This window comes from Monomorium pharaonis, chromosome 1, assembly GCF_013373865.1.
Source record: "Monomorium pharaonis isolate MP-MQ-018 chromosome 1, ASM1337386v2, whole genome shotgun sequence".
Classification (NCBI taxonomy): Eukaryota; Metazoa; Arthropoda; class Insecta; order Hymenoptera; family Formicidae; genus Monomorium; species Monomorium pharaonis.
Window position 1 is genome coordinate 35,083,211 of NC_050467.1, and position 27,831 is coordinate 35,111,041.

Below are 27,831 nucleotides of genomic sequence, written 5' to 3' on the forward strand. Positions count from 1 at the left end.
AAGAAATTTCTTAGATTATTCTTGTCTCCTAAATATGCCTCTCTTGTGGTCCTTCCTTTCCTCCATTTTCTTAAGCTTCTATGTACCTTCCTTTTTTCTTTGATACAACTTCTGTCCCACCATTCCTTGTGTCCTATTTCTTTCTTCTTTCAGACTACCTCTTTTTTAATCATAGCCTCTGATACCGTTTCCTTTAGATTTTTCCAGATTTCTTCCGTTGTTTCATTTGCCAGATTTTCTGTCCACTCCGCTACTTCTGTCCTTTCTTCATATCTGGCTCTTGATTCCACATCCCAAAGTGTTCTTGTCCTCTTTTCCGTTGTCTGTTGCTGTATCTCTTCTATCCACTGTTGCCGCCGTTCCAGGTTTATCCTCACCGACAGGGACATGTGATCTGAGTTCACTCTTTCCTGAACATTAAACTTAATAATCCTATTAGTACATTCATCGCTTGCAATAACATAGTCAATAACGGTATTACCTCTAGCCCTTACGTACGTAAATTCGCCTTCCCTATCAGTAGTTCCATTCAATATAAAACCTCCTATATCATTTACAAATTCTACCAAATCCTTCCCGTTATTACCTATTATCTTATCCTTGCTTTTTCTGCCAATACCTGTCGCTTCTTCTTCTATACCTAATTTTCCTATTTTTATATTAAAATCTCTTCCTATTAAGAACGCTTCATTCCTATTTCTTTCTACTATTTCCATAATAGACCTTTTTACAGTTTCCCAGTTACCTTGATTATAAACTGTTATTATCCATAGACACTTCCCTCTAAACATTTTTTCTAATCTAGATGCTATCCACCTTTCTCCACTCATACTAGTTAATTTCCTATCGTTGCTCCCCCAGTCCTTCTTTTTTCCTATTATAAATCCTCCCTTCGCTCTACCTCTTTTTTTATCTCTTTCTGCGTAAAGACATTCCCATATGTGTGAGCCTGGTAGCATCTCCTTTAATTTATTCCAACCCTTTTCCTCCACCCAAGTTTCCACTAAACCTACATAATCAAAATCCTTCACATATTCCCAGAAATCCCTATCCTGTCTTCCTAAGCCCGCTACGTTCCAGAATAAAACCTTCCTATCAATCTTTATCCTATGTGTCTTCTTACTAATACCGATACCTATGTTTTTATTTTGCCTTTTATTTCTATTTCTACTTCTACTTCTGCTTTTTACTTTTTTCTCTCCTTGGCAACTATTTAGTTTCCCCTTTCTCCTAGACTTCCCTCTTTTCTCCCTTTATCATCTCCTTTAATCCTATCTCTACTAACACTATCTTCCTCCTTGTTTATTTCTATCTCTACCTTCTTTTCGCCATCTCCTAATCTACTCTTTGTAACTCTATTATTCTTTCCTAACTCCACATTTTCCCATTTTACCCAAATTCCATTTATTTTTACTCTACCTACGCCAATCTTGATTATCCTACCTTTATTTTTTTCTTCTTTTACCCACCTAGCTATGTTCCTCTGAGTATATCTCTCTTCCTACGTCATATCCTGTTCTATAAAAATCTGCTCCCCTCTAAGTTTACTAATCATAGTTTATTAATCATAACGTCCCTTTTTATTTTCTCGTTTTCCAAACATCCTATTATTACCGAACCACTTCAATACATTTAAGTAATTTACCCGGGGATGGATAAGTTTGTGAGAAAATTAATCTTCACCAAAAAGATAACGAATCTTATAAATTTGATAACGAGGATCTGTTTTCCTGATATTTTTTAAATGAGGAAAGTTAATTTCAAAATCAATCCTGTTCAGTTTATATTTATTTTGTTTTGAAGGTTTTTCGGAAGATTGGGTCAAAAGTTTAACTAATTCAGTTATTAATATCAGAGGATCGCGATTTGAGATTATTGCTTGATTAATTTGATATCTCAATCTTTTAATTCTTACACGTCTACTATCCTTTTTGGGCATTAAATATTTTATAGTTAGATTTATATTTATAATACTCAGTTGCCACACCTGAGGAAGAGTCAGGATTTAGGTCTGTTGCCACGCTAACGTCAGCGACAGGACCCGAAAGATCTGTCTCAATGCTCTCGGCAGCGATAGAGTTTGATTTGATCTGTTGCCACCCAAATGGAAGCGACAGAATTAGAAAAGAACTTAAATGATCTTGAAAGAGAAATCAAGTTAATTACCTTTATTCCGAAAATCTGATTTCGAAGCAACAAACTCTAAGGTTTAAGACCCGAGTGATGCTGCAGGCTAACTGCAGATTAAGAGACTCGTTCGATAAACTAAGATTTAAAAGTTCCGACAAAGATCGAGACTAAACCGTACTGAGCTGAACAATACTCTACTTAAGCGTTTCGATTCCCTTATTTATACTTAATTTCCCTCTACTTTTTTTTCTCTACGTAAGCTTAATTCCTAGTGGAGGAGGAAGGTTTTGTCTCAGGGTGTAATTCTATGCTCTATCAATTTTGATATCGACCCGCGCCTGGTATCATCAGTAATCGAATAAGAAATCAATATTCATGTATTCCAATATTAAGATTCAGTTTAAAATAATTATTGCAATTTAAGTTTTAATGTTCCCGCGTACGTTACACACATAAAGAAAAGGTGTCTGGACGGTGACAATTTCGGCTTTTGTAGATACCTGAACCAAAAAACTCAAGATTCTTAATTATTATTAAGGCATTGGCTCTAGCCTCTACCAGAATTTTTATTCAAAAATCGAAATTTACATTATTTAATAGAAAATTGTTATTTGAAAAAAATTCACTTTTTTCACAGTTTTTTAATAAACAAATTATCGTAAAATTAATAAAAATAATTTTTTTAGCTTGATTGAGATAGGAGCTATAGCAACATATCTACTGAGTATGTGTGTAAGATTCTATCTCAATTGGACAATTAGAACCTGAGATATCATTGTCACTAGTTTGAAAAACATGGTTTTAAGAAAAACGCGTTTTAAGTTTTTTTTTGTTATTCGTACTGATTGCATAGAGATAATTTTACTTACGATTAATTAGCTATATACCCTTAGCTTGCACACTTTAGCCGAATCACATAGTTAGCACCCTGGGGTCTTTATAACCCCAAAGACTAAAATGTGTGCCCTTATTGGCTATTATTACTAAAAAAAATTACCAGAATTCTTTAAGTGTTGCTTCAAAAGATACTGTAGTAAATTTATATACAATTTAAGGTTAAGTAAGAAAAAAATCAAATTCGAAAAAAATCAAATTCGTAAAAAATCTAAAAAATTACTTCACAGAAAATTTCACAACTCTGATTTTTTCATATAAAAAGTTAAAACTGTAGTGTTATACTCTTGAGACATCACGGTTTCAGAAAAAAAATTGTTTGATAATAGTTGTTTCAAAAAAGGTATTTATTTTGAAAATTAAAGTGATGAATTTCAAGTAAAAAAAAATGTAATTTTTCAAGTTTGCTTATTTATTCATTAAATAATAATGAATAACATAATAAAAAAGTAAAAAGTGAAAATTAATAAATATAAATAAATTTGAGCATAAAAGAATTACATTTCAGTGCAATCAGACAAAATAGAAGTCAATGATCTGAACAGATTGGTCGCCTGCAGGACGAGCATGCTTCTTTGGTCTTATCTCCTTTACGATTGCACACGGCACATGAATAATAAAAAATTAATAATTATTATAAATTACATTAAAGTATTATTTATGTTTGTAAAAATTTAAAATATAAAATTAATTTTATTTTTAAATTTAAAAAGGTGACGAATTTGCGGAAAAGATCACTGCACCGCTAATTCTCTCACCAATTTTGGCATCGAGCAGCTCTTGACGTATAGTCTGAGTTCAAGTTCATAATTGATATGTCATCTAATAAAAATCATAAAAGTACTATATGATCTCAACAAAAAAAATTAAATATTGTTTAACATGATGTACTTACCTTATTTAACACGCCAATAACAAAAATTTGGAGGAAAAAAATATGAAAAGAATTCGTCTAATAATCACAATTGGCACATTGGGGTCTCTGAGGGCACCACTCCAGTTCGCTGGATTGTTGCGAACACACTAACGCTTTTAAAACTATGCTCAGTGGCTTAAAAAAAAGTTTGTTTCTTAAACTAACACTAAGGCCGGTATTCATAGTCGAATCTTATTTCGAGATTGTCTCAAGCAATGTCTTAAGATGCTAATACAGCTCTGTGATTGGTTGATGGCATCTTAAGACAGTACTTAAGATGATCTTAAATATAAGATCCGACTATGAATACTGGCCTAAATGGCGCCACTATTGCGATTTTCGTGCAATAAGGTTGTTCAAATTCAAATTAAACTAGGCTGGGATCATATTGACCTCATGGTGCCATGCTAAAAATTAAAGCAAATCGCATTGTTTGAAAGTTAAATCCGTCATATTGAATCTGCCATGTAAAATTTTGAAACCAAAATTGTAAAGAGCAACAAAAAAAATTCTAAAAAGATTATAGTTTTAAATTTTTGTTCTTGAAGTCCTTAAAAAGTTAATAAAATGTCAAGTGAGAAACGATCAATGACAAGCATTAAAAAGTTGGTAAAAATTAATTCAAACAATGTTTAATCTCAACTCAACATCGTGCAAGTTAATGATAATAAAACGATTTCAACTATACCGAACAGTTCGGACTTACTTGTCCTTTTTCAACGTATTATGTAACAATAAGAATTAAACGAATGACAGAACCAATAGTTTGAGCGTTATACTATCTTCTGTCATTCGTTTAATTCTTACTGTTACACAATACGCTGAAGGACAAGTAAGTCCGAAACTGTTCGATGTAGTTGAAATCGTTTTATTCTCATTAACTTGCGCGATGTTGAGTTGAGATTAAACATTGTTTGAATTAATTTTTACTAACTTTTTAATGCTTGTCATTGACCGTTTCCCACTTGATATTATGTGTAAGCATCTTGCAAGCTTGTGAATGTTTATTATTAATTTGTTAATAAAATGTATTGTTTTCGACTATATCTTCTAACGAACCCTGTATAATTTTTTAAATTTGTTTCTAAATGCAAATTGTAAACATCTAATTTAAGAAAAAAATATCGAATCTTGCTTATATGTTTCAGAACGTATCCATCGGGATAGTAGGAAAGAATTATGATTTTGCTATTCTCGACGAAACCACCACAGCCGCTTACTTGTCTCAGATTGAGGGGGACGATAAACGTGCACGGCCTACAGAGCCAGCTATACAGGACGACAACAAACCACCGCAAGATCCGCCTGCTGATGAAGGCCCACAGGACCCTCAAGTTGCAATCGCCATGGAGATGGATTGAAACAGTATAAACTTGAATAATATAAATTTTATTTGCATTCAATTTATATATAATACAGAGCTGCATTTTGCGATTAAAATTTAATTTTGTAAAATCTAAATAGATGACTATTTATTATCAATCTATCAACAATAATATGCCATCATTTTGTCACTAAAATGCGGCAGTTTTCTTTTTACAGTATCTGTGAATTTATTGCTTATATCCTATTGTATCTCAACTAAATATTTAGATCTACACCACAATATCTTTCATTCATGATGTAGTATGGTCACCAATTTGCTGTTTTTTCCGTTGTTTTAGTATATTTGTCAAGAAATATTCTCCAGCCTTGTAAGATGATCGAACTAAGGGACCGCTGGCCGTATATAAGAAGCCCAGTTGATTTCCTACATTTTCCCATGTCTTAAATTTCTCGGGTGTTATGTATTCGACAACTTTCAAGTGTCTCTTTGTGGGTTGCATGTACTGTCCCAATGTTACCGCGTCCACATTGGCGTTTCTCAAATCTTGCAAAGTCTGCTCAATTTCCTGGTCAGTCTCGCCCAATCCCAGCATTATCGATGACTTTGTGATTAAATTGGAGTTGAACTTTTTAGCTGCTTTTAGTACGGCTAGCGACTGCCTGTAAATAAATAAAAAAATTCGAACGATTAATCGAATTAACAGTGTAAATATAAACAAATACACATATATAATAAATATTCGGCAATAGTGGAAGAAAATTTAAGAAGTGATATTTTACATGATAATATAATATAAGAATAAAGAATAATAAAATAAATTGTAATTAAAACTTTGCTTTTTAATTATAAACGTTTAAATATTCATAAGCTTCCAAAGTACTTTTTAATATTAAATTATTCAGAGAATCATAAAATTAAGATATAACAAAATATTAATGGAGATTTTTTAATTATAAATGTTTAAGGTTATATAGGATACTACAGTGAATAAAACAACAATAGTATATTGTGCAACAAGTGTGATGAGTTGGCTTATTGCTCGTAAGTGTGGGAATTGGACGCACGAACTGAAGGCAAGTGCGTTCATCCGCAATGTGTGAGCAATAGCCGATCCACACATGTCGCACACAATATTTTTTGGTACTTGTACGTCGAAATGTTGGTCCTTGAATGTGAAGTAAAGCTGGATTTAAATTTACGAACGAATAGCGAAGGCGAACGTTCGGACATTCGTGTTCGTGTTCTGAAGTTGTTCGTTCCTTTTCTCAATTGTAGCGAACATCAGCATTCGGTCATATTCGATATTCGCTGTACGTCCGCGTTTGATAATTAAGTTTATTTTTTAGTTTTGACAGGATATATCGGAACGGACAAAATCGTTATAACGCACTACAATTATAATGTACAATAATGGTTATAACATCGAAAAAGTTATGTATGTACGAAAACCGAATAACAGCGAACAGCAACGAACAGTACGTAGCGCGTCTACATCGCGTACGAACTGTCTCTGATGTATCGCCTCATCAGGAAATCGACCTGAACGCGAATCGAACGTTCTATTCGCATTTGCTTTGGCGTATACATTTGCCGAATGACAACGAAGTTCGCGTTCGCTGTTTATTCGCTAAGTGTATACCCAGTTTAAGAAAAGGACCATTTTCGATGCACAAGTAACAAAAAATATTTCTTAACACTATGTATAATTTTTATTCAAAAAGGTAAATAGTGTATTTCTGTTTTGAAAATGTATGTTTTTTATTAAAAAAAGATGTGATATTAAAATATAAAAATAAATAACAGTCAATAAATTCTTAAACCGTATAAATGTTTAAACATATAAAGATGAGAAGGTCTAAACGGCTGCAGCTAGCTCTTGGTGCTGATTATATTTTTTAAAATATATTAATTTAATTATCTCAGCCCATACAAACTGCGCGCCGACAAATTCGTTAGTCTTAAAACACAGTTATAAGCTAAATGTCGATGCTTGCTGGCATCTTAGAATCCCCCCTTTTACCCAAAAATCTGAAAATAATTTATTGCAAAAAATAATACCTTAGCCAGGGTTCAAACCCGGATCTCCCATCATTCTGTAAGGACATTTTAGCTTATAATTCGTCAATCTTAAAACACAGTGTATATCTTTGATTGAAGTCACTCCTCTCCACTTTTTTAACTTGAAGAACGAGGCCTTAATCGCAAATGTATTGTTTTTTTATCTTATTTTAGAATCATTTTCTCTCATCGATTGCCGAACACCCTGTATATTAAATTATAAGGATACATTAAGTGTACCTATACTGAGCGCGCATATCACGGACGAAGGGTGTTAGACGCTCCACTGTCTCAATGTTATGTGCAAACACGTCCAGATTAGAATTTACAATCGTAGCGATGCAATCTTCATCACCTCTGAAGTCCGGTACCAAACATTCTACTAGGATACTGCTCCTATGATGAAATAAGTATGTCTACAATATGTATGCGATATGATTTGAGTTGCTTTATTTCTCGTTCTATTAAATAAGAAAAAAGAAAAGTAACAATCGCATAGATAAGATACCTCTTTTTTATTTCCTTAACGGTAGTTGCGATATGACTAGCTCCACCGTCCTTTAAATCTGAAATAATTATAATAATGCTTTGAGTTCTGAATTTATAATACTAAATACAATTAAATTCTATAATATATCAGATAATCTTTAAATATTCTAAAAACGATTTTAAGGAGTGATTCCTCATATTAATAATTCAAATTGAAAATTCCACTATACAGGGTCATTCAGAAAAACTTTAGGTCCGTAAAATGATGTATGACACAATTCGAAGACTATTTTTCTTTTACTAAAATTTGATTTAAAGCGTAGTTTTTGAGTTATAAGCCAAAATAGTTAGCGAATCATGCGTCGAGTACAGAAGGCAGGCAGGAGCGGCGTGCCTTTTGACTATATAAGTATGGACTGCCAGTGCTCCACTTTTCCCATTCACTTCTATACTGAAATCCGTAACCAACATCTCTGAGATTTAGGCTCCGCCCCATCGACCAAAGAGCGTTGTTCGTTGAATGTGAGACAAGGATAGAATGATACTCCACCATGAACACTCGGATGACGTTTCTGAACGCAGCCCTAACGTTATTTTAGTTTTCCAATTTCTCAATTGGTCGATGGTGGCGTGACACATCTTAGTTACCAGTCTGAAGTTAGCTACTGGCAGTCCATGGGTGCTTTCCATTTAATGACACAAGTCGACACAAGTGTCGTTCTATCTTTGTTACTCATTGAACATAAAAAAAGATAGAACGATGCTTGTGTCGACTTGTGTTACTAAATGGAAAGCACCCCATACTTATATCCAGGCCTGCTCGGTTTAGGAGTGGGGGTATAGGCACACGTAAAAAAGGACAGACAATATAACAGGTACTTCTTTCTCTCTCACACGCGCCTGCGTGATAAGTCACGCCTGTCACGTGGTCACGCCTTATTTGCACTAAATTGTGCGTGTGTATTATGGCACGCTCTGGGTTATTATATGCGTTTAAAACTCCCGGGTTTTTAGTACTTGGTAGCGCTGCAGATCGTTGTCATGTTGGATACGGAACCTCTCACTTGCTCTAATGAGAAAAATAGGCTGCTAACAATCCATACTTATATAGTCAAAGACTTATATATGGTTTGTTCGCGTCGCCATGCCCCGACATGATCCTACTCACTCCAATGCATTCTAATAGGCGTCATCGGAATCAACGTATTGGAGTGCGTTGGGGTGAATAGGAGCATGTCGGAGCATGTGACGCGAACAGACCCATAGTCAAAGAGCGTGCCACGAACGTAACACGGCCGCGGCTGACGATCCGCGTCAGCTGACGGGTGATTACCACCGCGATTAAGGGGATGCTAAACTGCTCGTCAAACTTGATCGAGGTCGATAATGTAGAGTCATTTGTGCACGTCATTAACAAAATTTTGTATATATTTCTTTTATAGATTTAGAAATCCTTTTCCAGAATTAAAGTTTATGTATTAATATCAGCTTATGAATTGAATTTCATACCAAGAATATAAAAAAATTTTTCAGATTGCTCTTTTGAGACACGAAATGTTTACCAATATGTATCTTTTCTATTAAGACGCCTACGCTCAATCTAAAAGCATAGTATTGTTCCTTAATGTTCATTTGTGTGCGGATCTGACTTGATTTATACGTACAAGATGCACAACTTTTATATCAAACACATTTTGTTACGAGTCCACGCCAGACGCCGGCAATTAAGAAATTTTTTTTTATTTTTTATATAAAATCGTTACGTCCGCACACTGTTATCGTCTATACTTTAATTGTGGAGAAGGATTTTTAATTTTGTAAATGCAATAAAAAGTTGGACATTGGAACAAATTGTATAATTCTGTCGGTAAAACAGACGACTTTAGGATCCCCTTGCCTTAAGAGGATGCTAAACTGCCCATCAAACTTGATTGAGGTCGATAATGCAGAGTCATTTATCCTTGTTCGTGAAAAAATTTGCTTTAAAATACGAGTTATATAGCTTATACTTATAAATAAATGGTGTCTTGCAGTTTGAAATAGAAGGAATAAGACTATATTTGTCAAATTACGATTACAAGCCGTAAAAAAACATATTTATGTGATTAAAAATTTTATTCATTTAAGCGCTTTTATTATAAAAATATCTTTTTTTTACGGCTTGTAATCGTAATTTGACGATTATAATCTTATTCCTCAATCTATTCCGAACCCGGGAACACCATTCATTTGTACGTATACGCTACATAACTTGTATTTTGAAGCAAATATTTTTATGAACAAATAAATTAAAAAAAATTTTTTGCATTTTTGGTCTTTATCTAATCGTCCCTGGGTTCATTTGTGTACGTACTTTAAAAGTGTAAAAGGATTATCAATTCTGTAAATTCAATTCGAAATTAAATGATTAAACAGAATGTCGGTAAAACACACGGCTTTAGCATCCTCTTAAGTCGCTAACTATTTTATCTTATAACATAAAATAATTCTTATATAAAATTTTGGTCAAGAAGAGATTGTCTTGAAATTATGTTAGGAATACGTCCTTAAAATCACTGTAATGACCAAAAGTTGTTCCAGATCGCCAGCCGGCGGACGCTGCAACCAGTTGATTGCTACACGCGATGTGTGTGTATGTCGTATTTGTGTAAAAGAGAGAGGGAGGGAGAGAGAGAGAGGGGGAGGGAAGGAGAGGAAGGGAGAGGGAGAGAGGGGGGGGAGAAAGAGGGTGAGGTCACCCCCCCGTCTCTCTTTTACACACATTAGCTGCGTTCAGCAGAAAAAGCAGCTTTGCAACTGTTGTACAATTCTTCAACACGGTTGGTTTATACGTTTAGATCTAAAGAATTTTACAACAGTTACAAAGCTGCTTTTTCTGCTGAACGCAGCCATTGTGTGTAGCAATCAGCTGGTTGCAGCGTCTGACAGCTGGCGATCCGGAACAACTTGATCATTACAGTGATTTTAAGGAACACGTATTCCTAACATAATTTCAAGACAATCTCTTCTTGACAAAATTTTATTTAAAACATGATTTTGTTATAAGATAAAATGGTTAACGACTTACGCAGTGGTAATCACCCGTCAGCTGACGCGGATAGTCAACCGCGCACGCTCATGGCGCGCCGCTCCTGCCTTCTATATTCAACGCGTGATTCGCTAACTATTTTAGCTAATAACTCAAAAATTACGCTTTAAATCAAATTTTAGTAAAAGAAAAATAGTCTTAGAATTGTGTCATACGTCATTTTACGGACCTAAAGTTTTTCTGAATGACCTTGTATGTTTGAAACGACTTCAACAATATGACAGGATGTTAAATATGTCAAAGTCAAAGGAAAAATTTCGTTTTTTTTTTAATTTCGAAAATTATTTGGGTCATTCAAAAAATTTAAAAAATGTTTGAAAAACATTTTTTCTTTAACTCTTTCATCTTGAATTAATATAAGGAATCACTTTTCCCCTTCTTGGCAAAATGTAATGCTGAAGAGAATAAAGTATTATAAGGAATCACTTTAAAATATTTTAGAATACTTAGGGATTATCTTATAACATTAATTTGTATAGCTAACCATCTCGATCCACGGATGTTAAAACGACATAATCCAGACTCCACTCTGCTATTGCACTAGCGGTATTGATTGGCTCTTCTGCGTTCAATGGCGATGGTTTACGTGCAGTTTTAACGGAGCAGAAGCGACAGCCACGAGTGCACGTGTCCCCCATTAGCTAGAGAATTGATTCATTCATGTTGTAAGCATGAATTCATTGTTATCACGATTTAAATAATTCGTTTATTTAGCGACAACTTTACATTTATTATAAGTTTTTCGACATAATGAACGGATAAACAAATCTACATATTGTTTGTATATATAATTAAACGGTAACTTCAATTTTTTTTCAAGAGGTTTTTACATAATGGAATATTAGGCATAAAATGCTTATTAGAAGAATTAAAAATATAATCTGAAAGATATCAGTTTTATATCAATATTTCTTTGAAACAATAAAACAATTTATTTAAAATTATCTTCTTTTATAAGTAATAACTCAATTTTTTTCTCAACAAGATTAAAAAATATTTTTTGATTTTATGTAATTTCAAATGAATGTCGATGTAAGTTCTCATGATTTGATAATATTTCTTTTTACTTTAAATTATTCTGAATAACAAGACAATTACATAATAAATCATCAAATAAATTTAATATTTTATAATATTATAATTACATAAATTGAATTATAATTATTTTATAATAAAATATTTTTATTTTGGTTAAGATATTTTTTATAATAAATTTAGTTTTTTAGGGAGGAGAAATTTATTATAAATGCTTTTGAAAAATCAACTAAAATTCTTTCTTCTCAAATGATGTCCTTACCACGAGGAAGGTTTAACCAATGCACAAGCAGAAAGTATAAATGGAAGATAACGAGTTTGGAACTATAAAAAGGTGATCGCTAAGAGATCAGTTAGACAAAACTACAAAAGAGTAAAATATCGTTTAAGAAGAATTTTAGTTGGTTTTTTTGGATACTGTTGGTCTCTAAATCTACAGATGTTGTGTAAACAAAAAGTCCAATGTCAGTCCCTAGGGTGTTAACTATTAATGTATTTTAATTAGTACAGGATTTGAACTTTTAATAATTTCATATAATGCAATTGAAATACAAAATGTACTCAAATAAAAGCTACACATTATTTATATAGAAATTCTAATTCATATAGATATCTTACAGAGGCTGTGTTCCGAAATTTATTGCCTACTGAAAATCTATAATTCATGTTATGTATACTATATAGATTTTTAGTACTGGTGAATTTTGGAACATGGCCAAAACATCTATGCTACATACGCACATAGTGAAGGTTTTTAATTAATTTTCTTGAGTTATTTTATTAAATACTGCATGATTTTGTTTTCATTTAGTTCGAAATGTTTTTAAGAACAAACAATTGCAAAAATCATGGTAGGAAAGATTGACTCTTACAGGAATAATTGGATGCATATATGCGAAGTCACTTAAAACATCTTCGATTTTCATAATGAGTGCAAGCTTTTTTTGAGACAATTGTAAAAATATGATGTACATTTATAATTCCTTCATATAAATTCAGTCAGTTCCAGTATATTCAGTTGGTTATTTATATAGGCCACTTTTGACTCTTATAGGTCCTCTTTTGATGAAATATTTCATTTCTTAAGGTTAAATGTTTCTAACAAGATATCTTTAAAAAATAATTAAGAAGGCAACAGCTTGGAATAGAAAATGCACTTTGCTAAGAAATTTCTTTAGAGGCCTCATTCAGAAAGTCGTGCTTGTTATGCAACTGTGTTAGCTTTTGTACAGATATGATTTATGTGTAAAATCTCTTTTTCCTTGTGAGGAAAATAACAATTTAAGGAAACATTTTTAAATATGAGTTTCAGCTTTTTTAGTTGAAAAATGAATTTTTAGCAACTTATTTAATTCCAACCTAATAATCTCCTTTTTTACTTAGACTTAGTCTTATTTTCAGTGTGTACAAAACATCTCCTTTCAGGAGGAAAGTCTAATCTCTTCATATTTTTCGACAAACAAATTGTCCAAGGTCCATTGCAAAAAGTTGCTCAGCCATTAAGTTTAGTTGATTCATGCTGATCAGTATTATTAATATACTACTTATGTCATATTATATGTATATTATGTATATTGTCATAAGTCATAAATTATTTCAGTCCTTAGTACATCATACAAACCATAATTGTAGCTGTTGCTGTGCCATGACTACCTCCACCCCAACATTCTCCAATGTTGGGACACCTGGCCTCCTCGCAAACTGTGCTCAGCTGTAATTGCCTCAGTTGTGCTTTAATCTTGCTGTAACTTTTACCCATAGGTATCTCTGTTTTTAACCAAGGTGGCAATCTCAACCGTCCCGATTCACCTATTTTCAACTTTAATTTGCCATCATACTCAACATCTTTCTTAAGGAACTCTTCAAATTGTGGACCATTTGCTAACTTCTCAGAGAATCCTTTGTTACTCTCTGTTGAAGCACATGCACACTGCAATACAACACTCTTATATGAATTTATTTCAGATGTTGATTATTATTTACATAATTGAATATTGTGACAGTTTCAATCCTAGATTATGTCTGCATTAATTCTTCATAATCGAGACAAATTCATGCAAAATAAAAATTATCATGCCATCAAAATGCGTTTTGAAATAAGTATTTAAAAAATTGCTTTACTCAATTAAGATTTATTTTAATGTTATTTTACTGTTGTTTTGTTAGGATTTTTTTAAACTTACCACCAGGTGAAAGTGACAGCTGAGAGTACATTTTTTAGGATTCGTGGTGCCAAATATTCGTAACATGTTTATATGGTAAAAAAATCAGCTTTTTACACACAAAGAGGGTAATTATTCAATTTAGGCATTCATATTCAAATATCGATGTAGTTGTGCTTATTCGACGCGATTTGGTTCAAACGAACGAATCTGGCAGAAAAAAGCGTCGCTCTGCCCCGGGAGGTAAGATATTAATCGTTAGTTTTTTTTTAGGTTTAATGTGTCTGGGCCCCGATTCTTGAATTCATTCGCAAGAGAAACGTATTCGCAAATTCTGTTCTTACAGAAAAGTTGAAAATTTATTGGCTATCGTATGGCTTTCAACCAATAAACTTGCAACTTTTCTGTTAGAGCGGGTATTTGCGCATACGTTTTCTTGCGAATGAATTCAAGAATCGAGCCCCTGGGGCTCGATTCTTGAATTCATTTGCAAGGGAAACGTATTCGCAAATTCTGTTCTTGCAGAAAAGTTGAAAATTTATTGGCTATCGTATGGCTTTTAACCAATAAACTTGCAACTTTTCTGTTAAAGCGGGTATTTGCGCATACGTTTTCTTGCGAATGAATTCAAGAATCGAGCCCCTGGGCCCCTATTCTTGAATTCATTCGCAAGAGAAACGTATTCGCAAATTCTGTTCTTACAGAAAAGTTAAAAATTTATTGGCTATCGTATGGCTTTCAACCAATAAACTTGCAACTTTTCTGTTAGAGCGGGTATTTGCGCATACGTTTTCTTGCGAATGAATTCAAGAATAGGGGCCCTGATCTGCTACAGATATGACACGTATTGCGTATGACTCTTATCTCAACTCTCAACCTCTTTCATTGGTTTTACTACACTGACTGTTATGTAGATATGTGTATGCAAGGGATGCGTTCGGAGAGACACTATTAGCGCTATCAACATCAGTTTATCCTTTTTCTACTTTTAATGAGTAATGAAGATGGACTGATGCTGGTAGCGCTAATGGCGTCTCCCCGAACGCACCCAAGGTCTGTAGATGAACGACGGGAGGGGAAGGAAGGTCATGAGCTCCATTTTGGAGTCATGGAGTGCGTTCGGGGAGACGCTATTAGCGCTATCAGCATCAGTTTATCCTTGTTTCACTTTTAATGAGTAATGAAGATGGACTGATGCTGGTAGCGCTAATAGCGTCTCCCCGAACGCACTCATAAGGTGTATAGGTGGAAACACATCATAGGCCGGTATTCATAGGCTGGTATTCATAGTCAAATCTTATTTTAAGATCATCTCAAGTAATGTCTTAAGATGCTAATACGGCTCTGTGATTGGTTGATGGCATCTTAAGACAGTACTTAAGATGATCTTAAATATAAGACCCGACTATGAATACCGGCCATAGACCTTATAGGCCGGAATTCATAGTCGAATCTTAAGCCAGAGATACACGATGCTTGTTTTCGTGCTAGTTTGTTTGCTAAATGAAAATACTCTGTCTTGATTGGTGCATATTTATTTATCTTCAGAAATGCACCAATCAGGACCGAGTATTTCCATCCAGCAAACAAACCAGCACGAAAACAAACATTGTGTATTGTAGGCTTTATTCAAGTTCCAGCTTAAGCACGATCTTGAGACGTCAATGCTTTATTTCATTGGTTAAGTAAGTCTCAAGTCGGCTCGAAGCTAGACTTAAGACAATGCTTGAGCTTAAGATCGGTCTATGAATCCCGTCCATAGACATAGGCTGCGGTCCACTTGACGCTACAAATGCTCGAAGCGTTTGTTTGACCAATCAAAACAAAGGTTTTTACGAATTGACCAATCAAAGAATGCTTCGAAATGTTTGTAGCGTCAAGTGGACCGTAGCCATAGTATATCTAGGGTTACGGTCCACTTGACGCTACAAACGTTTCGAAGCATTCTTTGATTGGTCAATTCGTAAAAATCTTTGTTTCGATTGGTCAATCAAACACTTCGAAGCGTTTGTAGCATCAAGTGGACCGCAGCCTAGACTGAGGATTGTCCCAAATTTCAGGGATGGGGGTAAGGCTTACGTACAATATAACAGGTATTTCCTTCTCTCTTACACACGCCTGCATGTGAGAGAGAAGAAAACACCTGGTACTAAAGACCTATAATCAAAGATGCGCCAATGGCCCCCCACCATGACTGCTATCCACCATCTTGTACCCATACGGAGACTGGATGGGGGCTGGGGCCGGGGGCTGGGATCTGGGGCTGGGGTCTGGAGTAGTGGAGATAGTAAACAATGCGAGCCTGCTCCAAGTTGTACGCAGCCATATAACAGATGCAAATTTAATTTTTCTTATTCTTCCTGAGTGTATCGTCAAAATATAGTGACCCTCGAGAGTGCAGAGATTGAATTATCTTATAATTTCTTACACATATTCCTTTAACCTATACTGCTCAACACAGAGCACTCTCCCCTCTTCCTCGCTCAGCGTGGGTATGCAATGGCGGATAAACCATGTGACTCAAGTGACCAATCAAAATTGTGTTCGCCATTGGCGAATCTTTGATTATAGGTCTTTATGGGTGCGTTCCACTTAACGCCCGCAACGCTCATGAGCGTTGCTTATCCTTGTTTAATATTTGATAACCAACAAGGATAAAATGATTCCACGGTCGTTGCGAGCTTTAAGTGGAACGCACCCTACCTGGTACATCGTCCGTCCCTTTTCAACGTCTACGTTTGTCCTTTTCTACGTATGCCTATACCCCCACTCCTAAACCGAGCAGGCCTGTCCATCATACTCTGGATTCCGGAAGTGAACACGGAGAACATGAATCATGGTGGAAGAATGTAAGGTGTGCTCGTTCTTGAGACGAATTTGGGATAGTTCTGCGCAGGGTACCAGGTACGGCCATATTTCAACGTCACAGACATGGCCGCGCCCATGCCGCTCATGGTCGAACGTTACACGTCACACATGTTGCGTAAAGCCTCGTCTACAGAAGTCGCAAGCAGCCAGTTACGACTTGCGACAGCCAATGATTGTCGAGCTTTAACTAGAAACTAGGCGCTCATTGGCTGTCGCAAGTCGCAACTGGTTGCTTGCGACTTCTGTAGACGAGGCTTACTACGACATGTACGACTTACGTTTTTCTCTACCTTAGGCCTAAGCTACAATGAATGTCGTAAGTCGTTCCGTAAGAAATTTAATCAATTATGTTTGCTTTTCTTCTCTCTTTCTTTCCTAAGATCAACTATGATTGGCTAGATTTCTTACTACACGACTTACAACATCCATTGTAGACCAGGGGCTCGATTCTTGAATTCATTTGCAAGAGAAACGTATTCGCAAATTCTGTTCTTACAGAAAAGTTGAAAATTTATTGGCTATCGTATGACTTTTAACCAATAAACTTGCAACTTTTCTGTTAGAGCGGGTATTTGCGCATACGTTTTCTTGCGAATGAATTCAAGAATTGAGCCCCAGGCCTTACCCTATGACTACGACTGCGACACCTACGTCTCGTTCTCTGCCTTCAGCCTAATTAATAAAATCGCGTGTTACGTATGCTGCCGCATCTCCAGGACATTTATAATATTAAAAAATAATGCAGACCTTGGAATGTAATTTGTTTAAAAAAATAATTCTTTTATAATGATAAATCATAAAATACATAGAAATATGTATAAAAATATTTGTATAAAGATTTTGTATAACTTGTATAGTTCTTTTATATTATGTTTGAATATTTATTCCTCTGAACTTTTGTATAATTTTTACTTTTTTATGAAATAAAATACTTTTAACTTTTTATTTTTATGTTTATTTTATTTCTGAATCTAAAATATTTAAAATTTAATTCGTTTATATTTTGTTTGTTGTAACTATTACAATGTTGTACTATTACAATGTATTTTTACTTAATTAAATTAAATTTAAAAATGTATCAAATGTTACTACAAAAAGTCGCAAATAAAATTAGATAATTTTATTTTTAAAAAATTACTTTTATTAGTTTATGATTATTTTTCATAATTTACATGTATATTTGAATCTACTTTTTATTATTAAATATCAAGATTGAGTATAAATTTAAAAATTTTGAACTAAATATTGTTAATAGTTTCTAGAATTAATTTTATTACATTAAAAATTGTATGAAGAAAAAACTAACTTTATCAAAAGTTATGTAAAATTAAATTAGAAAGTAATTTAAAACGCATTATTTATATTAAATTAAAATACCGTAATTTTTAAAAAATTATCTTATAGTAAAAATAACGAAACAATCACAATTTAAACACAAAAATAAGTTAAACCAATAATAATACGTAGGCCAAATTCAAATTGCCACGACAAGATGGCGGTATCTGGAGCGCATTTCTTATTGGTTGCTAGACCCATATGCGCAAGAGCACTTGGCTGCGGTCCACTTGACGCTACAAATGCTTTGAAGCGTTTAATTGACCAATCGAAACAAAGATTTTTACAAATTGACCAATCAAAGACTGCTTCGAAACGTTTGTAGCGTCAAGTGGACCGTAGCCCTTATATTCTTCCACCATGACACGAATTACTTCTGCTTTCAATATATCACAAGATGGTGGATTTTATATGTTCACAGCTTTCTATGCGTGTAAATGGAAGATGCTCTTATTTATTCTCATTAATTCTTGATAATTGATTTGAACTAGTACTCGTAATCATGTGCAATTAAACTATTTATCAGCAAATGTGATGAAATATAGTTATAGATAAAAACTTGAAGCATTTATTCGCAACGTGTTAATCTTTGTGGGGTAATCTTTTGAAGTTTTATCAGCGACGAGAGAGATTTGATTCAATGTTCGGGTTGAACATTACGTTTCTAATATCATTGTTTATTGTCGAAAGCTCTGTTCTTCGTTAATACATCTATGTTGTTTATATAAAATCTCGACATAACTGCAACGTGATCAGTGTAATCGAACTTTATCGAAGAATATTTGTTGATACAAACGCACAGTTTCGTAAAATCGCAGGTTAGCGATTTTTTGGTACGTGGTTCTCGTGATATATTGTACGCAAAATGGATTTCGGCACTTTGATTTCCGTCGCGCAAAAGAATGAGACGAAGAAACAGGTTAGTTACAGTCCATATGTTATTTTATATGTATGTATAAAAGTAGGAATTGGTAAAAGTGCGGTTATAAAAAAACGAGTAACGATTTGTTTAGATTAAATACTTTTCACGTAATCTTCGATTTGTATGAAGTTTTGTATGGTGTGTAAAGTGAATGGTGTTCTATCGTTCTTTAAAAGTGTAATTAGATTTCATGTATTTTCCACTGGAATGTTCCTGTATAATGTTATTATTTGGACATTAATGTATAAACAATCTTTTATGTGTATACAAGATAAACTGTAAACTATTACTGTTTTTCATATTATTCTATAATAATAATTTGTAGATTCTAGAAGATTCAGATTTCAACATAAATGACTAAGTTTTGAGACTGAGGGTTTAAATTAGGTCAGTTGAGTTAAGGTGAGCTTTTTTAAGGTGGAAATGAGGTAGAGTTAGGGTAGGGTTCAACTTATTTCCAAAAAAGGCTACAAAAAAGGCTTACCTCAATCCTGACTCTGACTCGATTTGAACCCTCAGTGGAAACTTACTCAATAATGAAAATTATACATATCTATTTAGGTTATTAATTTTTAATATTATATGTTTTTATTTTATCAATACTTTAAAATTTAAAAAGATAGATCAAATCCTTTTCTTGCTAGTTTGGGGGACTCATGTTCAATTAATTTCTATTCAACAAAGTTTTTTAAAATTAAAAAAATCAGCTTACTCTAATTTTTTGTAAAAAAAGTTGGTAATACTGAAGGAGACGAACTATCTCACCGATTTGCTTTAAACTTTATAATATTGTGTATTTTTGTGCATAGAACACAAATTTGTAAGTAAAAATTGTTGCTCTGCCTCACGAAGCAAGATATTAATCGTTAAAGTTGATTATTTATTAGGTTAGGAAACTTGTTTTGCCTTGCCTATGGGCAGGGGACACACACACACACACACACACACACACACACACACACACACACACACACACACACACACACACACAGAGCAAGTGCAAACGGGGGGGCTTTGTAACAGTAACAAATTTGATTATTATTTTATTGTTAATTTTTAGGTTTGTGGTCCACTATTTACTACTAGTATTAAAAATCTATAGTTTACATTATAGTCATTACATGTGCATTTACATAACTGTAAGATTTCAAGATTTCAACCAATTGCATTACTTAGTTCAGCTGAATTGATCAATCGCATTGTTCAATTTCTTATGGTCGCGATTATGAAAATGTATGAGTAATGACTCTTATATGCCTTATATATATTTTCAGCACTGGTAGTGAACATTCAAACACAGCTTTAATATTTAGTGACACAATAAAAATGCTTTGTTTTGATTAGTATATTTATAGTATGTCATTAGAAACAGTTGAAACTGTGGACCATCATCTATAAAGTCGATAATTTATGTTATTAGGCACAAGAAATTGCAAAAAGATTAATTATAAAATATTAATAAAAATATTCAAGGTTGGGTAAGTTAATATATTTTTTACTAAATTAAATTGAAGTTAATGGATTATTATAAAATTAATTCAGTTAAAAATTACATAAATAGAAAACTTAAAGTTACATTAAGATTAATTTAACTCAAGTTAAAGTAAAAGTTAATTTTGGGAAGCTTTATTTATATTTAATTAAAAAGCCACATAATTTATTGAAATCAAATACAAATCAATATCATTACAATATCAATTATCAAATATATTTAATATTTTGTTTATAATTTAAGTTATAATATTAATTATATGAAATAAAAAAATATTGTTTTCATGCAGGAATGTATTTATTTTATAATTTTTTTTCACCCAGATAAAATTTTCAATTTAAAAAAAAAGTTAATAAGTTAAAGTTTATACGTTTCAAAAATAACTTGTTAAAGTTAAAAATTAAATTATTTAAAATTAACTAAATTAAATCAAAAGTCATTAACTTTTTAACTTAACTTTCAACTTTTGGTAATTATGCACAATAAGGGCAACCTCTCCGATTTCAATGACCTTGATATATGTTGTCAGAGTCATTATTTTGAACAACTTTTTCCTATTCCCGCTCGGCGGCCTTAGTTTCCGAGTTATACACAAAAGTTTTTTTTTAATTTCTTGCTGCGATTTCATTAGTTTTGAAACAGAGGAGAGTAGGGTGCAGAAGACGTGTGGGCGGGGTGCAGGGGGAGAGGCTTCGTTCCTTTGCTTTGCTCTGTAAGCAGGAGGGGAGGTGTAAACAAATGGGTAAAAAAAGATTTAAAAATGTACTATTATTTTCTGATTAATATGGAATGAAATTTGTGAGAAGTCGTGAAGTTATATGGTATAAAGAACACGTGGGCGAGGGAGGGGCTGAGCCTCCTCTTCCCCTGCACCTCCTCTCCCTAATTTTTCCTAACTCTAACCCAACCATGTTTTTATGTCACTATTTGGTTAATGCAAAAACATTGATAACGAACAACGTGGATCTTGTTTGGCATGTAAAGTTGCAAACCCATGTGGTACTGTACAAGCGTAATTGTCATTTATTTTACGTAAAGCACTGATATGTATTGTATTTATGAAACTTTAGTCAAATAGAGTAGACCTTGCTTTATAGGTTTTACAGTACAGTACGCTTGTACAATACCACATGGGTTTGTGACTTTCCACGCCAAACAAGATTTACGCTGTTCGTTTCCAATGTTTTCGCATTAATCAAATAGCAACGTAAAATTGGTTGGGTTAGAATTAGGAAAAATTATAGGGAAGAGGTGCAGGGAGAGGAGCGGAGGCCCTCTCCCGCCCACGCGTTCTCTATACCATATAATTGGATTGTTTATATATATGCATCGTACTGCATATGTGTATTTCTACTCAGGGCACTTCTACCGACGTAGTGGGCAGGAGACGAAAGCCTCCCTTGACACCCCCGCGTGTGCGTGCGCGCGCGTGCGCGTGTGTGTGTGTGGCCACAGCGTTTGTCGTATCGTATTAAACTTTTTTTGTTAATAAGTGTATATAACTTAGAAAATAAGGCCGAGCGGCGGTAATATGTATAGGGAAAAATTGTTCAGAATAATGACCCTGACAACATACTAGGCACATCCAGAAAGTAAGTTCCGTTTGTATGCGATGCCCCGGCAAGGAGATAGGTCATCGTGCACTTGATCACGTCCTTCATTGAACTGTCGGACCCATCTCCTTACCATTGAATCACTCATTGCATTTTCTCCGTACACCTCGCAAATCTGTCGATGAATGTTGACTGGTTTAGTGTTCTTCGCATTCAGAAAATGAATGACAGATCTAATCTCACAAGTGGCGAGATTTTTAATCAACTTCGCCATTCTAATTAAGCACTATAAAGCGTAAGCAACATACAGTGATTTCAAAATCGCGTTATCTCCTCCTTGACTTAGAGCAACTATCGCGCATGCGCCGAACTGCGATTGCAGCGTTGCCGGGGCAACGCATACAAACGGAATTTACTTTCTGGATGTGTCTAGTATATTAAGATCATTGAAATCGGTGAGGTCGCTTTTGTTGTGCACAATTAGCCAATTTTTTAACTAATTATACCCCACCCTAAAAATATTTAGAAATAAATATTTCTCTACTTTATCTTCAATTTACATTCTTTCTTAAAGCATCCTTTAATCCTATCTCAGAATTAAAAAAAAAGTAACGATACTTTCAGCGTTATTTTTAAGTAACGATAACATGTTACTTTTTACAATTAATAACGAGTAACGGTAACGCGTTACTTTTAAAAAGTAACTTCCCCAACCCTGCTTGTACTGTATCATATGGATTTGCGACTCCACGCGTAGCGAAGTCCACTCACATTCCCTCTCTGTTTAGAGAGTGAAACGATGTTCATGCTTGTACTGTACCACATGGGTTTACGACTTTCCACGCGTAGTGAGGTCTACTCACCGTCTTTATTATTCTTTCAATATTTTAGTTTTTTGGAGTAGTTTGAGTAAACATTAAAATTAACTACTAAAACTTGATGTCTGTTAAATGAGTTATAAAGTTATGAAGTTTTGAACATTTAATGTCGTTTTTCTTAAAATCTATTATCTTTATGGCAAAAATTAATAGGACATAAAATGTGTATTTTGATGAGATTACAATTTTCACCTGAAGTATTTTTTGAAATTCCCATTATTTACGGAAATGAATGAAAAAAATGATTTTATGGGTTTTTTTAATGGTTTCCGCTATAAAAATCAAATTTGCGCCAACTTTCACTATTATTTTTTGCAATTAGCGTGTCCAAATACGCAAGTGTACACAGTTTAAAAAATCGGAGGTATGAGTTTTTTGGAAGTTTATTCGAAAATTTTAGTATATTTGTTTTTTGTTTATGCTTTTTTATCAGTGGGGATGCTACCGTTACGTGAAGTTAGCACCCCCACTTTTGGTCTGAATCTCCTGTGAATGGGTAGGAGCAAAAAATTCAGGACTAGGGAAGAAAATTAGTAGATAATTAGCAAAAAATTATGCGGTATTTCTGAACTTTTTTTTAGTGGTGAGGGTGCTAGGTGCTCACTGACGGTTTTTGCTATTATCGCTTTTTATTTTTAGAAATTAATCAGAATTGTTTAAAGTATTTTTCCACATTTCTCGCAAAAAATGCTTCCGAAAATTACTTTTCTTTTGAGGGGTCCAAGTTATCGTGATTGCTCCCTTTTTATATATAATTATTTAGTATATAAAGTTATAATTTTTAAGTCAAATAGCTTCTGCTTCATTTGTGATTAATTTTCAGTAATTAAATTATACATTTTATGTTTTTCAAAGTAGGGGGGGGGGGTGGCGGAAGAGAGTGGATGAAAGGGAGGGAAGGCTTTTCTCGGAGTTTTGTGATGAAAGTGGAGTGATAAGGGGCGAATGAGAGAGGAGAGTGTGGTGAAGAGAAAGCGGAAGTGAAACGGAAATCCGGATATTGGAAGGAGGTGAGCGGAGGAGGTAGAAGAGACAGGAGACAGGAAGGAAAATTCGGAGTAGGCAGGAAAGAGGATGATGTGGCGGATTGGACGAGAAAAGTAGTGTGCAGATGCGCTCGGAGTATAGGAGGAAATGGAGATATGGAGAGGAGGGATAGAACGGAAGCAAGGAGGTATAGGAAAGTTGTAGAAGGTGGAAGTGATGATGGCAGATGGCGCTGAGCGGTAGAAGAGTGGTGAATGCAGTGGAGTGAAAAGAGCGGAGATTAGGGATGGCAGGACTGAGAAGGATAGGTGGTAGCGGGTTTGAGAACGCTTGCGTTTTTGAACACGTAGTCCGCCAAAGAGAGAGTGGTGACAACGGGTGCGCGTGTCCGGAAAATTGAAAAGTTGGTCTGAAAGAAGGCGGATAGTAGTAGAGCGAGATTTCGATACATATAAGAAGCACAGGAGGAAGGTGATTGGCGAAGAGAGCAATGAAGAGAGATGGATCGAAATATCGAGCATCGAGATAGAGGAAGGAAAAGTGCCACATGGTGAGAGGGTCAAACAATGGTAGTTAAGAAGGAAGTGAGTACAAGAGATGGAAATTGGAAAAGAGAGAAGAGAGAAATAAAAAGGAGGTTGGTGACAAGATAATGGCAAGTGGAGAGTTGAAGGAGATTAAGGAGGAGCTGAGAGGGATTAGGGAGTGCTTAATGGAGATAACAAGGTTATGGAGGATGTGGCAGGAAGGAGGAGGCAGAGGAAAAGAGAGAAGGAAGAGAGCGGAAAGAGAACGATAAGGTGGAGAAGAAGGAAGTGCAAAAGGAACGGAAGATAGGAAGTGAGGAGAAGGAGGTAAGAGGAGACAAGAAGAGGGAGAGCGTGGACATGCACGGGGAAAGTGGATGGACAAAGACAGGATGGGAAGCGGATGACAGGGAGGAGAGTGGAAGGAGAAAACAAGAAATGAATGAGAAGAGAAAGGAGGGGGGAGAAGAAGTAGAGAAGAGTTCAATGGATGGTAAGAAGACGAAAAGTGCAGGGGAGAGTATGGGGAAGGAGTCAGGGAGGTAGGACGCAGAGAAGGAATGGAGTGAGAAGAGAAGAGAGAAGATGGGAAGGCAGAAGAGAGGAGGAGGAGGGAGGTGATGGAGGATTGATGGAGAGAAGTGGAAACGGAGAAGGAAAGCAAGTGGGAGGAGAGGAGAAAAAAGGAGAGAAACGGAGGAGTCGGGGAGAAGAGAATGCAGAGGACGGGAGAAAAAGAAAGAAGGGAAGGCGAATGGAGAGAGGTACTGAGGAAGAGGAGTGGCAACGGCTGGGAGTTTTTTTCAGAGGAAAGGAGGAAGAGGATGGAGCAGAGGGAGGAGCTGGAGGAGCGCAGGGAGGAGGAATGAAGGAAGGGGCTTGACCGGAGGAAGGAGATGGAGAAGATGAAGAGCAGACTAGACGAGAGAGAGGGCTACCCAAAAGGAAAAACAGAGGATAAGGAAGGAAGAAGAGGATAAGAAGAGAAGGGAAAAGAATGTGGTTTGGAGAGGGGTAGAAGGGGAGGACAAGGAGGAGAGATGGTTTGTAGAGAGGGCGCTAGGAAGGAGAGTAGCAGTGGACAGGTTGGAGGAAAGGAAGGGGAAGGGGGGAAGATGAGTACTGATAACAGATATCCGGGAGGAGGATAGAGATTTTGGCAAGAGGAGGGGAGGTGAAAGGGATATGGGGGGAGTTGGCGTGGATAAAAACTTGACGATCGAGGAGAGAAGGATGAGGCACAATGGCCAGGGCGCGAGGGAAAATGAGAATCTATGTATGTACAGATAGAGTATTTTTGGTGTATTATATAGAAAGTGAGTAAGGTGATTGTAAGGAGTTTGGTGGGCCCCATGAAAACACCCCGTCATTTCGGAAGGGAGCACGGAATAAACGTATCTAACATATTTTCCAAAGTATAGATATAATTTGTTCTAGAAACTAAAAAATATGAATTTATAGAAATTTTTAAAACTACTTTTTAAGTAGATGAAAATTGTTAGATGCAAGTTACCCATGCAAGATTTGTAGGGATAAGATGTTATTTTTTATATTATATTATAATGTGTACTTTGTGAACTTGGCACTCGACTTGCAGCGATCTTTTTTTTTAAACTTTTCGACAGATTTTTGTATGTAGTTGAATGTAGTAACATTTATTTTGTTTGTAATAGTGCAGAAAATAATGGGAATTAAAAAAAATGTTATCCCCCGATTTTGAAATTAATCAATTTTAACGATTATAAAAAAAATTTTGTAGTGGATTTTAATGCAATTATTTCCGTTTGTAGTTGCATCATTTACGATATATAATTATTTAACTCTAATTCTACACACTATCAAATAATTTTGTATCATATGCAAGGGGTGTAATAGCCTTTTAAAATGGTTGTTACTCGTATATTGTTCAACATTTTGGTTAAAAAAAATTTTGTAACATTCTTCACACTTTTAAAAATAACGTTTAAAAGTTATTTTGAGGCAATTTAAATTTTAAAGTAGCGAAAAGAATTCATGAAGCTAAGCGAATGCGAAAAATGACTTTTTACTAAAAATATAATTTTTTTAAATTTTAATATTTTTTAATAATCTTTCGTGCATTTTTTTTTTAAATGTGATACTTTAACGTAAAAATGAGCCCAAGTGGCCGTTGCAGAAAAGGCATTTATTTATAAATGTGTCAATTTTAGGAGAAAAAAATTACGTAAATTTAGCATTTATCTTCGTTTATTTTTATGAATTACGGTTTTGAATAGCTTTATAACGTTATTTTTTTATTGAAAACAAAATAGAAAAAATTACTATATATATTAAAAATTGTAAGCCATCTTACATGTACAAAACATTCACCTATGTGAGTGCGAATGTGAAAAGGGTGTTAATGACCAAAAACAACTTTTTGAGAAAAACGTTTCTAAAGTTTTTTAATACAAGCATGTACCTTTATATAGAATTTGTAGAAATTGAATTTTGTCAAATTTACGAATAACATACTTTACTTCGATAGTTTATAACGACCCAACAAAGCCAGATAGAGCTTTGCGGAGTTTTATCAATTTCTTCAGACAGTTTTAATACATAAGAATCTGTCAAAAACTGAAAAAATTTTTTGGTTACTAACACTTTTCATATTTGCCCTCATATAAGTCGTAAAAAAATCATATACACAAACATGTACCATTTGCTTCGATTAAATATCCCGAGTCAACACCGCGTGAGTACCGGTGACACTGCGTGATATTTAAGAGGATGTTTTAAAGTACCGACATTTTAAATGTCGACATAAGTATCATCTTAGACTATCTACTTACAAGGAAACCTCGCAAACCGATAAATTCTGATTTTAATGAAACTTGGCATAAATGTAGAGAGGGTGAATACATGAATTTAGAAATTTTTAGTTGGTGCCCAGAAACGGTTTGAAGGTGTGAAACCACCCTTCAAAGTTGAGGCATTTTTGCGGTTTTTCGATATATCTCGTAAACTAAACAAAATATTAAAAAATATTTCATACAAAAGTTTTACAGCATAAATACCTCCATTTAACTACGCTATTTATTTTTCGAAAAAAAAAAATTTTTTTTATAAAAATTTTTTTTAAGTAAATAGCATAGTTAAATAAAGGTACTTATACTAAAACTTTTGTATGAAACATTTTTTTATATTTTGTT

The 27,831-nt window shown here is 34.4% G+C and overlaps 3 protein-coding genes across 5 annotated transcripts in view; 2 read left to right on the forward strand and 1 right to left on the reverse strand.

The window, feature by feature from the left end:
• LOC105834674 (proteasome subunit alpha type-1) overlaps nucleotides 1–6,097 on the forward strand; it is a 20,302-nt gene extending 14,205 nt beyond the window's left edge. Inside the window, exons 5-6 of one of the 2 annotated variants that reach the window (XM_012677338.3) lie at nucleotides 5,089–5,305; nucleotides 5,605–6,097. In XM_012677338.3, coding sequence (XP_012532792.1) covers nucleotides 5,089–5,301 — 213 coding nt within the window. In that variant the 3' untranslated portion in view covers nucleotides 5,302–5,305; nucleotides 5,605–6,097. Of the gene's footprint in view, nucleotides 1–5,088; nucleotides 5,402–5,604 lie in introns of those variants that run through there. The other variant, XM_012677339.3, reaches the window with a different exon arrangement.
• Nucleotides 5,314–15,113, reverse strand: LOC105834672 (lipoyl synthase, mitochondrial). Of its 2 annotated transcripts, XM_036284555.1 has the most exons (7): nucleotides 14,977–15,113; nucleotides 14,121–14,330; nucleotides 13,559–13,867; nucleotides 11,387–11,543; nucleotides 7,834–7,891; nucleotides 7,566–7,721; nucleotides 5,314–5,926 (listed from the first exon to the last, which is right to left on the reverse strand). In XM_036284555.1, the coding sequence occupies exons 2-7, from the start codon at nucleotides 14,184–14,186 to the stop codon at nucleotides 5,557–5,559; spliced, it is 1,116 nt and encodes a 371-aa protein (XP_036140448.1). In that variant the 5' UTR covers nucleotides 14,187–14,330; nucleotides 14,977–15,113; the 3' UTR covers nucleotides 5,314–5,556. The 2 variants fall into 2 exon arrangements, with proteins under 2 accessions (XP_036140448.1, XP_012532790.1); XM_012677336.3 differs by lacking the exon at nucleotides 14,977–15,113 and having other exon boundaries at nucleotides 14,121–14,398.
• Nucleotides 15,114–18,659: 3,546 nt separating this feature from the next.
• LOC105839215 (protein SPT2 homolog) overlaps nucleotides 18,660–27,831 on the forward strand; it is a 51,656-nt gene continuing 42,484 nt past the window's right edge. The window contains 1 exon segment of the mRNA XM_036284153.1: nucleotides 18,660–19,221. Within this exon segment, the coding sequence (XP_036140046.1) occupies nucleotides 19,168–19,221 (54 nt within the window). The 5' untranslated portion in view covers nucleotides 18,660–19,167.

Excerpts from the sequence above, each read along its gene's own strand:
- LOC105834672 (XM_036284555.1), bottom strand. The coding sequence starts at position 14,186 with ATGTTACGAATATTTGGCACCACGAATCCTAAAAAATGTACTCTCAGC. Across the intron at positions 11,544-13,558 it reads CAGCAACAGCTACAATTATG|CTAATGGGGGACACGTGCAC; the intron begins GTTTGTATGATG and ends TCAATTCTCTAG. Across the intron at positions 5,927-7,565 it reads GATATGCGCGCTCAGTATAG|GCAGTCGCTAGCCGTACTAA; the intron begins GTACACTTAATG and ends ATTTATTTACAG.